Source organism: Otolemur garnettii, unplaced genomic scaffold (genome assembly GCF_000181295.1).
Source record: "Otolemur garnettii isolate 467f Iridium unplaced genomic scaffold, OtoGar3 scaffold00033, whole genome shotgun sequence".
Lineage (NCBI taxonomy): Eukaryota > Metazoa > Chordata > Mammalia > Primates > Galagidae > Otolemur > Otolemur garnettii.
In genome coordinates this window covers 14,268,867-14,286,227 of record NW_003852428.1, presented here as the reverse complement: position 1 = coordinate 14,286,227, position 17,361 = coordinate 14,268,867, and the positions used below count along the sequence as shown (strand labels likewise).

Here is a 17,361-nt window from a genome sequence, read left to right as displayed (position 1 = left end):
CCTTTGTGTGGAATGTGGCTTTTTATTGTTGTTGTTCATTTTTTCTTTTGTTTTCTAGCTTTTTAAAGATTTTTATTGCTTATTTTGAGCAATTTGATTATGAGGCGCCCTTGTAGAGTTTCTTCATGTTTCTTGTGCTCAATGTATAAACTTATTGGATCTGTTTGGAAATTTTTCAACCACTATGTTTTTGTGTTTTTTGGTGTTGTTCTCATTCCCGTCTATCTCTCTTCTTATTCAGGGACTCCAATCACACATATCAACAGGCCCCTTGACACTCACTGATGATCTATGCTTTCCCCCCCTTTTTTTCTTCTTTCTCTGCTTCTATTGTTGTTTTCATGATCTTTTCTTCTGCATCTGCTTTTCATATCATTGTACATGCTTTTCATGTTGAATATTGCATTACTAACTCTAGAAGTGTTATTTGGATCTCTTATACATTTTCCATCTATGACTTAAAAAATTAAACATATGGAATACAGTTATAAACTCTGTTTGCTAATTTTAACATCTGTGTTGGTCCCGAGTTAACTTTGAATGGTTGATTCATTCCATCTTAGTAGCTGTGTCTGTTAGTCCCAAGTTAGCTCTGATTGGTTGATTCTTTCCATCTTAGCATCTGTGTCAGTCCCGAGTTAGCTCTGATTGGTTGATTCTTTCCATCTTATGGATTGAATTTTCCTATTTGCTTTCTGGGTAATTTTCAATTGGATGACAGATAGTCTTGATTTCTTGGGTACTGGATATTTCTGTATTCCTATAGATATTTTAAAGCTTTGTTTTAGGATGCAGTTATGTTATCAAACCATGGATCCTTTTGGATCTTACTTTTATGATTTGATAGAAAAGAGGAGTGCATGTTTATTTAGTTCAGAGTTAATTATTCCTCAGTGTTGATAACAGACTCTTCTGGGTGTTCTACCCATGGCTCATGAATTAGGAGGTTTTCCTATGCGGTTCTCAGGAACATGTACTGCACGCACTCCTGTGTGAATCTCAAACTTCATTCTAATAACTTCAGGCGGATTTTCCTAAGCCTTGAGTATTTGCTTCAAATGCATTGCACTGATGTTTCTCTGCTGAGTATTCAAGAGGAATCCCCTGCATATGTTGAGAGTCCTGTGTGTGTCTCTCTCCTCCTTGGTACCCTGTCCTAAGAACTCCAGCCCTTTTGATGTCCCAGGCTCCCAGTTCCAGCTCCTCAACACGGCAAGTTAGCCATGCTCCCCAGGGGCTCTCAATCCTTGTGCCATGGCCTGGAAACTCTTGGGGTAGGGAACTGAGTCACAGGGCTCACCTTGTGTATTCCCTGTCTTTCAGAGATCAGTTCTTCTTTGACTCATGTTTAGTGACTTACTAAAAACCCATCGTTTCACATATTTTTCTGTTTTGTGGATCTCCTCCTTTTTCCTTGAAGGAGGATAAATTTACACCTTGTTAACTCTGTCTTGGCATCTTGGCTGGAAGTGGGCATCCCTTGGGTTCAGCTATTTCTACAACTTTAGAATGGAATTCTGTACCTCAGGATGTCAGAAATCAGATTATCCAGTGATAGTGATGAAACTAATGCCAAACTATCAAAAAATGGGTTTACTCAACCTAGTCATTTTGAAAGCATAGGACTTTTACAGCACAAATGTAGTCTTTGCTATCACTCACTCCTACTTCCTAGGTCTTGTATGAAAGTGAGCCCAAGTCCTGAGTGATTAGGGCTGATGACTTGCTTAGTGCTCCAAGTCCATAGGGCTATTCCCCATCCCCTGCTACTTAGGGTGGGTCTAGTCTCATCCTGATTCAGGCTGGTCATCACATTCACCTGTGTTCACTGTCTCTAGGTGCCTGCTCACTGCACAGAGTCTCAGATAGCCCCTGTTTATTCTGAGCGAGTTTCTGATTTATCAGGCATGATGCTTCATAAACCACTCTCATCAAAAACTTGGAAAACTTCATTTCTTGCATTTAGATTGTATGCTTTAAAGAGATCAAAGACAATTCACTTTGTCTTAGATGTCATATCATGATTCTTCCTTTTATTTGTTGTACTCCACTGATCTGCCCTGGTTCACTTTTTACATGATACACACGAACCACTAAGCTCTGCTAAATTCAAAGCTGTTGTCCCTGTCTCTAAGGAAAAGTCTCAAATTTCCCAGCTCGCTTACATTTTTTATTTACGTTTTTTATTCATTTGGGCCACATAGCCAGAGATTCTGTTTCTTTCTTCACTAAGTCTATTATGTTAGCTCATTAAATATTAATAGGTTAATATTCACATATCTCTCTATACTATCTTAGTTTAAAATAAATGGACAAATAAAAGACTCTTTGAGAATAGTCTCATTTTAGGGGGGAAATGGACTTTACAAAGATATCTAAAACATTTGGTTTTTGTAGCAAGTTCAGATATATTTCTATAGTTCAAACTCTGGGTTTTCATAAAGTTCAAGTACAATAGATACAATCCATAAATGGTATTAAAAGGACATCCATTCACATTTTGAAAATCTTGAAGCTGTCATATCCAATTGTTTTAATATTCTGTCACAAACAAAATCATTGTACTGTACATGAGGAAGAGGTAACTGAAGTCTGTGTTGGCAATGAAATGCATCATCACTTTGATTCCGCCACAATACCATTATGTTTTTCTGATGCTCATAAACCAAGTAATGAGTGTTTTAAAGTTTAAAAAGTGTTTAGGGCCATTACAAAGATCTAGTTTGCTAGTCAGTTAGTCACAGAAGAAGAGTGTTCGTGATCTTCTCATAAAAAGAAGTTATTGTTTCCGATGATGAGGCTTATAAAAGCTGTCTCCATGCAAAATTCCGGTGTTTTACCTCCACATTTCTGTTTTTGTTGGGTTATAAAAAGTTAAGAACACTAAAGAAATGCTACTAAATTTCAACACTTGCTATAAAAACACATTCTCAGAACTCTAGATTTTGGAAGGTAACACTGTATAAAACTTGATGCTGGTGTGTATACTAAATTCATCTTTTAATTACTCAAAATTTTTTTCCACAAATTATCTTTTTTATAAACTAAGAAATTTTCTGCCTGGTTTACATATAATCCATTCTTTATTTTCTTGAAATTATAATAATTTATCAGTGCTTGGCTTACTAGTAACCTAAAATCTTCACTAAGAATGTTCACCCTTCGTTCCTGTATAGTTTGGCAAACTAATAAATTCTATAAGAGATGAGGATAATGTGATTATCTCCTACGCATGCTTCTGTACTGTATGTGGCTGAGAAAACTACAAGTATGTAAATATTTATAATTATTCATAAATACTCCTTAGCATTTCCCTGCCTTGCCTAAGATCTATCCTATTTATCTGAAATTATTAGGGAAACAGAGCTTCTTAGAAGACTGACTGACATTGTAAGAGTCAAAATTCCACTTTGAGCACTGGGATTGAAATAGTTCTCAAATGCTTTCTGTATTCTAAAATTCCTATGACAACTTCACATTTTCCTAATGGCAGAGGGTCAGCATTACGACTATCAGTTATTAGAAGATTTGAGACAGCCAACATGGGGAACCGCCTCTGGCTCTGACATTCTTGGCTTTAATTTTTCTATCTCTTCTGCCTCTCCTGTTTGTCATCAGGGCGTCTACTCTCCTGATAATGGATCTGTATGTCTGCTTATCAGAAGTACTCTTCACATTTTCTAAACTGATGGAAATCCAACAGAGACTGGGAACGGAGACTGGGAAATCCAAAGAGCACAGTTGTCAAACTTTGTCTAAAACTCTGAGAAGCTTTCGTGATATTGACTTTGGCTAATCCAGACCCTTCTGCCTCATTCTTAGCAGTCTCTACTCTTTTAGCAGTGGAAAAATTTGTCAAATAAAATTCCTCTGGATATGTGGGGAAAGATTTCAACCTGGGAATAACTTACTGAACTAATGTATAGGTTTATATCCTGAAAACAGTCAGCAAGATTTTATTGCCAGAGAATACCTAGCATAATTATCATGCTTCTTACATAATTCTCATGATATATTAATCCAAAATAGAAGAGATTTTAAAATATAAATATAGCAGAGCTTTAAAAATTTATCTTCTTACTCCAGACACCCAAAGACCTAGTGGTGTCTCAGCAGCTGTCCTAGGTGGCCTGGTTGTCTCTGAGACATGGAACCTGGTAACCTGCTCAGGAATTCCAGAGCTGTAGGGTCTGCAGAACTGGGCAGTGCTACCAAGACCTGTGGCCTGCCAAGCACTGCTGAGTCTGGACACCACAAAGAAAAGGCTCTTGCACAACTCCTTTCTATTAGTTTCTTATTGTATTGACAGCACATCTGAAGCAAAGAACCAAATAAAGCCTCATCAAATGTGACTATCTCAGGATGTTCTGGTACATAATACATGCTCTAAGTTCTTATTTACTGGTAGACGTTTATAAATAGAACAGACTGCTGTCCACAGGAAAGACATGTGGACACAGACGTTAGTTAAACTTTCAGCCAAGCACCAGGATGAACAGTGGGTACAAGAGGTAACTGGGACTTGGCTTTTACCTATAAGGGGCGTAGAAACCAGATTTCTTCTGCAGGACAGTCTTGGTAGCTCAGAAGAACTTGTATGAAGGAAGTAATAATTGCTGACACTGATTTTTAAATTTGGTGTTTAGATGTGGCACATAGTTCTTTGTCCATGATGTGTCTTTATTCTGGTTGCTTTTAAGATCTTTTAAAATTTATTATTGATTTTGTACAATTTGATCATAATGTACCTTAGTATAGTTTCTTCATGTTTCTTGAGGTTGAGGGTTTCTTGAGATGCTTGGATGTGTGAGTGTATGGTTTTCATTGAATTAAAAAAATTTTCAAATTAAAATTAATTAATTCAATTAAAATTAATTAATTAATTTGAATTTAAAATTTTAAAGAAAAAATTTTTTTCTTTAAATATTTTTTTCTGTTTTCTTTCTCTTTTCCCTCTCTTCTCATTTGAGGATTCTATTTGCACGTGTATCAGGCCACTTGATGTTCAGTGATTGCAGGACTTTTCCCTTTCTTCCCTGTGTTTCATTTGGGATGGTTTCCATTGCTATTTTCAAGTTCATTAATTTTTTCTTCCCTATTACTTAATCTTCTGTTAATCTCATTGCCTATACTTTTTATTTCAGATGTGTTTTCCACTCCAGGAGTTTGATTTGGGTCTTTTATATATTTTTTCCATTTCAACTTAACTTTTTGAATATGTGGAATGTAGAGTTTAAAGGCTGGAGACTTAAATTCAAAATCTTCTAGAGCCCAAAGACCCAGTTCTCCATGTTTAAGTCGTTATGATAATGACCTAAATATTTCTCAGGGAAAATGATAATTGGTTAAAATAAGAAGAAATTATACCTTTAGATGGCACCCTTTCTCTGCCACCACCTAGATCTGTGTGTCTGGGTCAGACTCACGCCTGAAGTCTATGCCAGTCCAGTTAGTGCTCCAGGGCAGGAGGGGGCTGGGTGGGGATCTGCAGGTGGGAGCAGTCTTGGGACAACAGTGACAATCCCTTGGCCTATAACACCTTGCTCCCATCTCTGTACCCTACTTTGTGGTTGATGGGCATGATGTAGAGTGAGGCAGCCCCAGTCTTTGTCTAAAACTAACACACGTGTGACTCAAGGAGGTGCTGTTCCTCGTCCAGGCTCACCACCCTCAGGAAAGGTAGAGCCTAGGTTTGGATTGTAATTTGAGTCAAAGCTTCCCAGGTCATGCTGAGTTCAGAGAGACACAGACCGAAGGGCTTGTTTAAGGAAGTAATTTCCATTATTATCTCTTTCATAGTCATGTAAGGCTATGTTCTGGGCTCCTGCCTCGTGAAACCTTGCTTTTGAAATTTTTCCCTACCACTCTGTGTTTGAAAGCAAGAGATGAGTCTTCACTTTAAGCCCCGCCCAACTTGATTGATTTGGGTATAACATTAGGGATGTTTTATGGGAAGGGAAGGCAATTATGTTCATTCCTAAAAGCTGGGCCTGTCCATGAATCAGCTGACTCTATGTGAAGAGTGGTCAGGGACTGGGTCCCTAGAGCTAAGATGTCACACCCGAGAAAGAAGGAAGTCCTGCAGCTCAAGCTGTAGCAATGGAAACATAGGATGGCAGACAGGAGAAGAGCGACAGGAAGGCAGACATCAGAAAGAGTGAGCAAAAGGGAGGGTGTAGCTCCATGTTAATGCTGAGGTCAGAGTGTGGACGCCCATGACACTGAGCTTCTAAAAATTATCTGTAGCCGTGCTCCAACATTAACATGGTTCTAAGGAAAATAAATGTGAACAAAAGAGTGATTGATGAATATTCCAAATCCAGGATTTGATAGGAAATGAATGGAATATGGACAGCAGAAGTCCAAACTTTCTCAGTATTCTGGCACACCCCGTCATTCTTCTAAGAGGTTGTGCTTTTTCTGTGCAACAAAGCATATTACTCCATGTAACATTAGTGACTAAACTCAAGAATTCTTTGTTATGGTGAATCTCTTTCTACCCAAAATAAGAGTAGTGAGAATTTTCTGTGAAAATCAATCAGGAACAGTGTCTGTTTATAAGGACTCAGAGAAAAAGGCCTTCCTCATCACCTGTCTAATCCTATATTAACATTTTTGCCAAAGACAACTGAAAATCCTGTTATTCTTTATTAACCCATAATTTATTAATGCAAGAGCTTATTTTTTCCTTTGGGGTCTGGGACCTGATATAACATTTTACGTGTCTCATGTGGTTTTATACAAAGTGTTTGGGGATTAGCTCCCTTAATGGTTAATGATAGTGCTTTGAAATGTGAACATGTCACAGTCTCCCCTGAAAACAAAGTAGCTCGGCTACCTAAATAGACTAGAAACAATTCCCATTTATCCCCCTCTGTTTGCAGTGGCCTTGAAGGACTCTTGAGCCCTTAAGAAGAATTTTTACAAGGAGGGCCTTTCTACATCCAACAGTTCGATACAATCGTTTTTTCTCTAATATCCTTAAAATCTTTGTTAGCATTGCATTTCTCTAAACTGGACTTGTATTGTTTTCTGAGGACCTGCTCATGATTCCAGATTTCTTTTTTATTGTAATGAACTGGCCATACCTTCCAGCTCCCTGCTGCCAAGTTCTGCAGGGCGCCTGCCGCCCCTTCCAGCGTGTCTGGATTTGAGCACTCAGACAGCAGTGTGAGGTAGGGTTTGACTATTGATGGGTGCCACAGCATCTGGATCCCTTTTGGTGGTTCAGCACAGTCTGGAAGAGGTCCTACTCCATCCCACTGGTGGAAGAGAAACGAGAGAGTATATCTCTTTAACATCATCATGCTTCACCATGTCGCCTTCCACAAACACTGCAGACAAAAACAAAGGCAAGCGTAATGACGTTTGGTGGCGCTTGACTGCGTGGACCACAGCAATCCACGGACCACCAAAAATAGGAAAGTCATGTCTGCCCGCCAAGGGCTTATGCTTCAGGGTGCAGGGAGCTTTGGAGCATGACACAGAGAAGGGAACCGGCAGAGGGGATAAGCCCCTGAGAATGACGCTAACACAGAGCTATAGGAAGGAAGGGGGAGAGACGGATTGATTTTGGTTGGGCAGGGTAGAAGGTGGCTAAAGATTAGGGTAGACTATTTTAGAGTTAGCATGCTAAGGTGTTGTGCAGTTATTACCAACAGCCAAATGCCTCAGCTTTTTATTTAATTATTCATGATGATAAATTTCTATATAATTTGTAAAACACATACAAATTGAGTATTATTATGGCATTTAACAGATGACAGAATAGATAAAAGAGAAAATTATTATGGTTTATTAGACACACTGACATAAGTTATAGGCAAGTCTAGATGGCACAGCACTCCTGATGGTTAAATTTGCTTTGAACTGAATCTAACAAATTAACAGGAAAATGTATAATTGAAAGTTAATTACACATAGTTTTTAAATTACAGCTATATGCACAAAGGAATATCAGTCAATCATTAAAATTGATAGTTAGGAGGACTACTAGCAATGTGGACACATGGTAATAAAAGGTAAAAGAATAAAGCGGTAGCAAAGGATACAGGGCATGTGCTTTATCCCAAGTAACCTACATCATTAAAAACCTGTAATGATCATAGAAAAATTGATAAAATGTTTGTCTTTCACTTTTCCTAAATTTTTAATTTTTTATTCCATTACTTTTACAACTTAAAAAATATTAAAACATTAAAATAATGATTCTGATCTTTGATTACATAAATCCTTTTCCTTTTGTGAAAAATAAAGGCAATGAGTGTCAGGGTAAAAATGAAATATACTGTGTGATTAGAGAAATATGCCCATATTCACTTCTGAGATAAATCACAGTAAAATAAAACAGGTTCATTATGATTTTAGGGTGTGAGGTATTAAGCTATTTAGCTTATTTGTGTTTATTCATGATTACTTAAAGATACATCTTGTCTAAATCTGTGGTTCCCAGCCCCCAGGCTGCAGACTGGTACTGGTCTGTGGCTGTTAGGAATCAGGCTCCACAGCATCACCACCTGACCTCCACCTCCTGTCCCATCCTCTCACTCCCATCCCTATCCCTGAGAAAAACTGTCTTCTATGAAACTGGTCCCTGATGCCAAAAAGGTTCTGGCCCATAGCCTGTTAGGAACCAGGCTGACCCGTAGGAGGTGAATGGTAGGTGAGCCAGCGAAGCTTCATCTGTATTTATAGCTGTTCCCCACAGCTGGGGCATCACTGCCTAAATTCTGTCTCCTGTCTCACCACCCTCCACCTGGGTCTGTGGAAAAACTGTCTTCTATGAAACTGGTCCCTGGTGTCAAAAAGATTGGGGGCCACTGGCCTAAATGATATACACTAATCTTTCCCTCAGATATTTATGTACACAGATATACGTGCATGTGCATTTATGTGTGTATAAAGAAGAAAACTGTATTTCAGAATCTGATTAAATTCTTTAGTTCTAAAAAGTTTACTGGATGAAAATACATGCTTACTTCATATCCTTGAAACGTAAAAATGAAAACATAGACAGAGACTCTGTATTGTTATTTAACTATCATAAATAATTTCAAGAATTTCATCATTTATTTTCTAAGAGAAGAACTTAAAATTTATGTCTTCTTTTTCTCAGTAATCATATCGCCTAGTTTAAATCAAGGCTAAAGCTCAGAGATGAGTGATACACTATTAAGGCTATTTTCAATGAGGGAGTCATTCAATTTTAACTTTATAATGAGGACACCCCAGATGGGAAACTTTTTGTTCATTTAACCAAAGCCACATCTTAACCAAAGATGACTCTGCACCTGTGGACAGCCTATCAATAAACCCGGGACATCTCTTTGAAATTAAAAAAAGAAAAGAAGGAAGTGAACCAGCCCAGTCACTTTGCTCCTAGTTCATTACCGGAGCCTGGCTCACTGAACAGGAAGTTAGCGCGGGTAAAGAGGGCAGTCATTTGTAGGTTTGTCAGTTTCAGTGACGCAGCAGTAGCGACTTTGGCTTCTTACATGAAACCAGTCTGGGGTAGTGGATTGATCTGCTGGAGTAATAGGAAATGGACATTTGGTTTTCGTTTCATTTCTATGTTGTCATCTCTTAAAAAATGTTAAGCGATCACTCTGACATAAAGATGTAGTAATATTCAAAAACCCAACACATGCAGTTTCTACTCAATAGGGAAGAGATTCTGCAGCCTTGGAAGGGGGGCCGTGCAGAAGTGACATCTGCATGCTTACTACGACACATGGACGGAGGGAGCCGCGGCTGTGGCGTCTTTTGCAGGGTTTCACCTTGTTCTCTTTTCCTCTAACTTCTGCACAATGAAGCAGGGTAAAGGGTTAAATCAGGAGACAGTTTTCTTCAGCTCTGACATATCATCTCTGTAGCTCTTAAATATCTTTTATTGCAATCTTTTCTTAATGGCTACAGAGAGAATCCGAGGGAAATAAAAGGATGACTGATGTGAACACAGATAATCTTTGATGGCACCTAGAGGTGGAGTTCAAAGGGGATTCTTTGCTATTTCAGCACATCCATGGTGCCCCGGCACGTTGATATTGGAGAAAAAGAACTATTTCAAAGCCCATCAGTGTATCTGCCGGACCTTTATCTTGGTACTTTCCCTAAACTTTTATTGAGTTAATATGGGGAAAGTATCAATTATCCATTAAAAATAGGTTTTCTACACCTGTAAAGTGACTAGAGGTCTTCTTTAAGAGATCAGTGAACATCCTTGACATTATTTTGCCCAGCTAATCGACACCAACATGATGACAGGGCAGTGACGAGGTCGGGATCAGACGGAAGTGCGTGACACAGTTCCGCACGTGCAAACCTTCCAGGCCAACCTCTAGAGCGAGGACCCGGGAGAAAGAATGAGACATGCAATTCCTTTACCAGAGTGGACACACATCATTTATAAATTTAAATATAAGATGTTTCTACTCTAAAATGTCTCTGAAAATAGTACATCACCTGAAAGCAAGCAGGGGCTAAATATTCACACAGAACCGGGCAGACAGCCGGCTGGTCCTACTTAGTTTTGGAAGAGATAGTACCACAGATTCTTTAAGAGCTTGAAATATAAAAGCAATATACTAAGAAGCAACATGTTAGCAAGTTAGGAGAAAGAACTTTCTATGTAATGAAGAGAGAGCCCAGCCAAGGAAACAAAGCATTTACAGGCAGCCAGTGAGGGCAATGCCTGTTGAGTAATTTTTGGTTATATTATCTGCTTTATTACCAAGTTCTCTCTCTCTCTCACACACACACACCCCTCCACTCCTCAAGTACAGTCTAGAAGTCAAGCAGAATAAAGGGAAAGATGAAGAAAGATGAGAAAGGGATTAAGGTTTAAAAAGTTTGTGGTGGGCTTCTTCACGTTCCACCTTCAGTGAAATTTTCAACAACAATCTCCTTCCTTCTTCAGTTGTATTCCTGACGCTTGAGCATTAAATACATGTTCCACCACTTTGTGGAACATTTTTACTTCCACTGGTTATATTTTAGCAACTCAAACTTGCAAAAGTTCCAGCAGCTCTTGATTCTTAAATGGATCACTTTCAGGTGCAAAGTAGACTTCATGGAGGTCATTCACATGCTGTTAAACAGCACAAAATTACCAGAGAGCATGTTTCTAACAGTCAATATCTGCTTAGTCATTGTCTTATTTTTAGAAATCCAGAGTTTTACAGATATATTTAGAGTTCAAGAAACCAAGGATTTGGGGAGTTATAATCCGAGTTTTGAGAATTTTGTATGAATAACACAGTAAACACTAAGGAAACTTCTCAGGGGGATTCTCTAGCGACTCCCTCAGCTCTCTGCCAGGAAACTGCGGTGGACAGGCTGGCAGCCTGGGGATGGGAATTTCTGCTGATTTGGGCCACTCCCAATAGTACCTCACTGAATAACAAATTGGTGGTACTTTTCTTTACAGGTTTCAAATGCAAGTCTGCATGACCAAAATCAACAAAAATCCAGCAACAGTTTGTATGGTTCAATTGTTGACACCATATAGAATTGAAAATACATATTCTCTCATTAAGAAGATAATGCTCAAAATCTTCTCAGAAAGGAGGGAATGTCAAGCTTCTCTGGTGAGAAGCCAAAGGAGCGCAGAAATTTAGACATGATGCCTTTTAATATGGTCACTGTCAGCACAGAGGATACATACAGGCCGTGGTTTAAAATGAGTCTGCTCAGGAGGAGAACAGTGTGAGTGGAAGGGACGTGTTCAATGAGCAGGGTAAATAGAAAGAGAGGAGTCCTTCTCTCAACTTGCTTTAAACACTTATGTTTCCCTGGAGGGCTCAAATTCTATTTAAAAGATTTCTTTCTCCATTGGCTCGAGGATGGAATAGTGGATGCCATTTGCTACTTATATGTAGAGAAAGATGTAAGTTGGGATTAAAACCCTGGAAGGAAAGATGTCTTACTTTATAAAAAAAGAGACTTTGTAAACATGGGGGTCTTTAAAGTATGAAGATTTCTGGCATTCTCTAAGTATTGCATTCAGTAAAGTGCCTCCTGGATGAGGAAATCACAAGCTCAGAGCCTCCCTCTGAGATGGCCTGCAACTGGCCGGACTCAGCTCTAATGCCCTGGGCTGGGTACCACGGAGATGCCAACAAGAGGCAGTCAGGATGTAGGGAGCAGGATTCTTATTTCAGGAGAAGTGCTAAAATACAGTGTCTCCTCCCACACGCATGGGCTTGATAGAGTCTCAGCCAGTCAAGTCTGTGTGCAGAAAAGACCTTTTACTGCTGAGCTGACTGTTCAGAACGTGAACAGCAAAGTCTGGCGTCACCAGCCGAGTGCCTCCCTGGTACCTCTGTTTCTCTACCAATGAGAGAGCATCCGAACCATTACACGTGCGCAAGGTCGCTTTCATTTTTTGAGAGACTTGGGTGAAATAAACAGCAGACCAGAAATAATGTAAGATAAAGGGGGTGCTGGGCATCCACGGGGAGGTGCTCTGGTTTTAAGATCCCTCTCTCCCTCCCGGGGCAGTCGCGCACTGCAAGATGGGGGAGGGTAGATAAGCTGTCAGGGAATGTTCTCGCACGCACCACGCGGGATTTGCTTTAATTAGGCTACAGTCAGCACTAAGTACTTTAAAAAGCAACAATCAAAACCCAAGTCCATCCACCGTCTGCCGCTCTTGCCTGGCTTGGTTTGAACAGCAGAGTTCCTAATTGATTTTTTCCTTTACAGTGTTTCAGGGCCATTTCCAGCTTTTGAGGGGGGTAAGGGTGTCGGGAGAGAGGTGATGGGTATTTAAAAGCTCCAATTAACTGTAAAGAGCCAGAAGAGAAATGATTCTTTGTGTTGATTCCTGAGAATTTCAAAGAAACGGGTAGCTGGTGTCTGGATTCCCCGAGGAGCTGTTCGGGAGCTGTCTCTATAGCTGAGGCTGAGGCTGTGTAAAGCAGGGACAGAGTTGATGGCTAATTAGCTGTATTTATGTGGCACTACATTGTCTCCAAGCTCTCCCCCTAGGAGAGGAGGGGTTTGGCATTGGAGAGATTAGAATCCCACATTACAGACCCAGAAGTGGGGAGGTTCTGAACAAAACATCAAGACAAAAGAGATTCAGGGACAGCCTTGCTGATTTGCTTCCTTGCATATGGGGCTAAAGGGTGGAGGGGCAGGCTTCCCTCAGGAAGGTGTGGGAGTGAGGCTGGCCATAGACTGCCTGTGCCCCACAAAGGACGTCTGCCAGGGAGGCCCACACTTGCTGGCCCTTTCCCTAAGTCACTGTGCTGGAACCAACTTGGACACTACTAACAGTCACGTAAAGTTCTCTGCTCCTACTTTCCCATTGACATCTAGGGAGACCTGGGCCATGGTCCTCCTCACCACTTCTAAAGGAGCTTTGCCCCTGACACGCCGACCTCCTTTGGATAATCCTGCGGTCTTGGTTATTTGTTTGGATCTTGGGTGAAGCAACCCTCCAGAGCCAATCTAGTACACGGGTCTCAACCAGCAATTACTCCCCAAGGGGGCCAATGGCCATGTCTACAGACACGTGTGGTTGTTATAACTGGAAGGGGAAGGGCTATTGGCATCTAGTGAGTAGGAGCCAGGGAGAGACATCCTTCAGTACACACACAGGGTAGCCCCACAATGGAGAATTATGTGGTCCTGAACACGATCAGTGCTGAAGTGGAGAAACCCTGGTCTGCTGGCATCAGACCCCGAGTTTGGTGGTGTGGAATCTTGAGTGATAAAGTGTAATTAAAATGAATGAAACCACTGAGGAGTTTTAAGCCTGTAAACTCACTGAAAATAAAAGAGCAGCACTGTCAGGTGAGGGGATACAGTTCCCATCAGAGGGGAAAGAGAAGAGGAATCTCATTCATTCATAGACAATGGCAAAGGACTGTGGCTTCGATCTTTGCAGGCTCATGAGACTTGTTGTGTCCAGGACGTGAAATATCCTGTCTTGAGTCAACAAGCTCCCAGCATATGGCGAGGTGAGAGCAGAGCGAGACTGTCCCAGAACCAGCCACAAGGAAGGAGCAGCAGCTGAAACAAGCAGATGGCTGGAAAGGAAGTGGGATTAAGCAGCAGAAGAAAAAGTACGGTTACTAATGAGAAAATGAAAACTGTCTGGAAAAGAAGAAAAACAACCTGTGATACCGAGAAATCAAAACCTGATGGCACCAAGAATGTCATGAAGGGAAAAGCCATAGTGATAATACAAAAATTAACTCTATGTACGAAAACTGTCACCGACATTTAGAGTGATTAAGATAAATTTTGGTTTGTGTACTGAAAGCCCTAAAAACACTCACTCGTCCTAGCTACTTCCCTTTTAAGAATTTGTCCTTAAGAAGTGATTAAGGATGTAAGTGAGATTTAACTACACAGATGTTTATTACAGCTTATAGGAGTAAAAACCTGGGAGCGACCTAATTTCTACTGGTAGGGGGTTGGTCCACCGCACCATGGAATAGCTGTGCAGTGGAGTTCTCCAAAGCCCTCCCCCACTCTGGTGGAAGCAACTATTTACTGGCAGGAGAGGGGTCATGCTGTGTCAAGGGATAAGACGTCATGAAACAGAGATAGCAGAGGGGACTTGTGCCCGCACCTGTTGCCCTTTCAGCAGGGACCCAAGGTGGGCAGGGGCTGTGGGTAATAAGGTGTCCCACTGTTCACAGACAATTTAGACAATGAAATGAATTGGGGTTGTGTTTTTATTCATTACTATGTGCATGCAAGGACAGGCAATTTCAGAGATTAGACACTCCTCTCAGGGACAGAGAGCCCTGACTTACTGCACTTCCCAAATAGAATGCTGTATCCTTTTTTCTTCATTAAGAGAATGCACAAAATCCACGGGCAGGCATGGCAGTCCCACAAAGACTACACTTCCCAGACTCCCTTGCAGCTCAGATGCCCCTGTGGACAGGGATGTGAGCAACATCCTCTGTGTGTGTGTAAATTTGGGGTGTGGCCATAGAGGAAATGACGTTCCTGTCTTCTTTCCTCATTTCTGTTCCTGATTGTGGACATGAAGAGCCACATTAGACCATGGAGAGGAGAGCAGTACCCTACAGATAAGACCCCCAAAAGAGGCCGGAGAGCCTCGCCTCTGAATATACATTTGAGCAGAATTCTGCATGAATGGAAGTCACTTACCTACTATGAAACTCTATGAATTTGGTTGTCTGGTATGACTACTAACAGAAAGAAGATCTGAAATAATATATACCCAGGTATAAATTATTTATTTTTATTTTTTGGCCAGGGCTGGGTTCGAACCCACCACCTCTGGCATATGGGGCCGGTGCCCTACTCTTTTGAGCCACAGGCACTGCCCCCCAGGTATAAATTATTTTTGTGACTCCCTCTAGGAAGAAGCATGGAGATATGTATATTATTTTCTTCTTATAGTATATTGCTATTATACTCACATATCATTTATATGTTAAGTGCATATTCATAAATTTGCATACATTCATAAATTTACATACCTAATTAACATCCTTTTTCTCTAAAATAAACATAAACTATTATTTAAAGTTCACACCTTCAATGTGGTGATTTGAACAAATAAGATAATCCATGTTTGTGCTTTGGGACATTGCATGCCATTTTTTTAGCCTTAAAGTCTAATTTTTGGACCAGTAACATCCATATGACACAGAAGAAAACGTGTGAGGGTTGTGGTGAAGTGGACAATAGCAAAAATTCAAGGAAACTTTGTAGGTGACACGATTTCCTGATCCCTGATGCCGTTTATGTACGTCACATTCAACACCTTCAGATTTATTTCATCTGGTGTGACCAAAAGTACTGCAGGGATACTTTGAGACTCACAGATCCACACTTGGCACGTGTGGATTTAAGTTCTTGGATGATACTAGTCGTTTAGAATGGGCCTTAGGTTTGGTGGCCACCACCAGATTCAGAATGCTGAGTAACAATGTGACAGAACGCAGCACCTTCGTGAGAAGCTGGAGGACAGTGTGACACAGGAGAAGGGGAAGGACTGTAGAATGTAGCTGCCTCGCAACTCCCTGAAATAAACCCACAGCAAGTGCTAGGGGCCACCAGGGGCGCAGACTGACCGATGGCCACTCACTGCAACTGGTGGCAGGAGTTGGGCTAGAAGTCACAGATGGCAGCCAGCCCTGCCCCTCAGAAAATCCACGCTCTGTGGGAGTCGACTGCTGTATCTAACCCATAACGCGGTAAAGATCAGAAGAGAAGCTTAAGTAAAATTAGGGAGAAGCAGATGAGGAAGTGGGTAATTTTTTACTTGGGGAACTCCTGAAAGGGAGGAGGTGATGTTTTATTTGGTCTTGAAGAATCATGTTCCACTTAGCAGAAGGGGGGCGCAAAGGCCACACAGAAGGACTGTGTGAGCAAAAGAGGTGACCAGTGGGCCCCTCGGACGGGCCGGGAGAGTGTGCAGGAGTGGCCTGGAAGGTTCTGCCCAGACGCGCCTTTCTTCATGGAAAAAATAAGGGGCCATTACAGGTTTCACACAGAAGCCCACCACACTCGCTTCTGTGTACAAAGTATCACGCTAAGTATCCTAAGACTTCCCACTAATCTACACATGTGACATCAGCAACGTAAGAAAGAGGTGACAAAGAGCAAAAATATTCACTTTGATTATAATGCACTAAGTTTTGAAACAAAGATTATCATGAGAGAAGATCTCCTGAATAGAAATCATGCTTTAATTCTGATAGGTTGGTATTCTCACCTATATCTGTGTGTGTGTGTGTGTGTGTGTATATATGTATGAGTAAATCTCTCTCTGTATGTGTGTATATTTTACCCATTCGAATGCAATAACCTTAGGTAGATTTTTGAACAGAAAAGAGAGCTTTTGAATTCTGAGAGATCCTGCTTGTTTAATTTTTGTTTTTCTCAGTGGGTTTCTCTGTACATGGTCAAGTTCCCACTGGGCAGGTCTGGAAGACCAGGCCTGCCCTGGCCATCAGCCAGCAGGAGGGCAGTGTCTTGTCACCTCTAAACCATGTTTGAGCAGTACTGACCCCAGGACACCATCACAAGATCCTTGGCCATATCCCAAACTGAAAAACAAACAAAAATGCTTATTTCCACAAAAATGCAAAAAGTAAATGAATCAATTTTATCTCCTCTTTCCCTGGACTCCCATCTTCAGGTTTCCCCCCCACCCTGTGATGGCAAGCTGTAGACACAAAGTCCTGCTGGAGGATAGGGAGGATCCTGTGAGGACAGCTGTGCCTCGGTGGCGCATGACATGCAGACGACTTTGGGGGAGGATGTGGCCAAGGAGAACAAGAGAAATTAGTGATGCTTATAATTCATCAACAGACACGGAGTAGAGTAAAAAATGGGGGCAGCGCCTGTGGCTCAAAAGAGTAGGGC

At 41.0% G+C, this 17,361-nt stretch overlaps 1 protein-coding gene across 6 annotated transcripts in view; it reads right to left on the bottom strand.

The window, feature by feature from the left end:
* The window catches only part of CTNND2 (catenin delta 2), an 889,124-nt gene that overhangs the window by 113,803 nt on the left and 757,960 nt on the right, over positions 1 to 17,361 (bottom strand). For all 6 annotated transcript variants that reach the window (XM_003789546.2, XM_012805017.1, XM_012805013.1 and 3 more), the window contains one exon: positions 7,089 to 7,262. In XM_003789546.2, the coding sequence (XP_003789594.1) occupies positions 7,089 to 7,262 (174 nt within the window). The remainder of the gene's footprint in view (positions 1 to 7,088; positions 7,263 to 17,361) is intronic.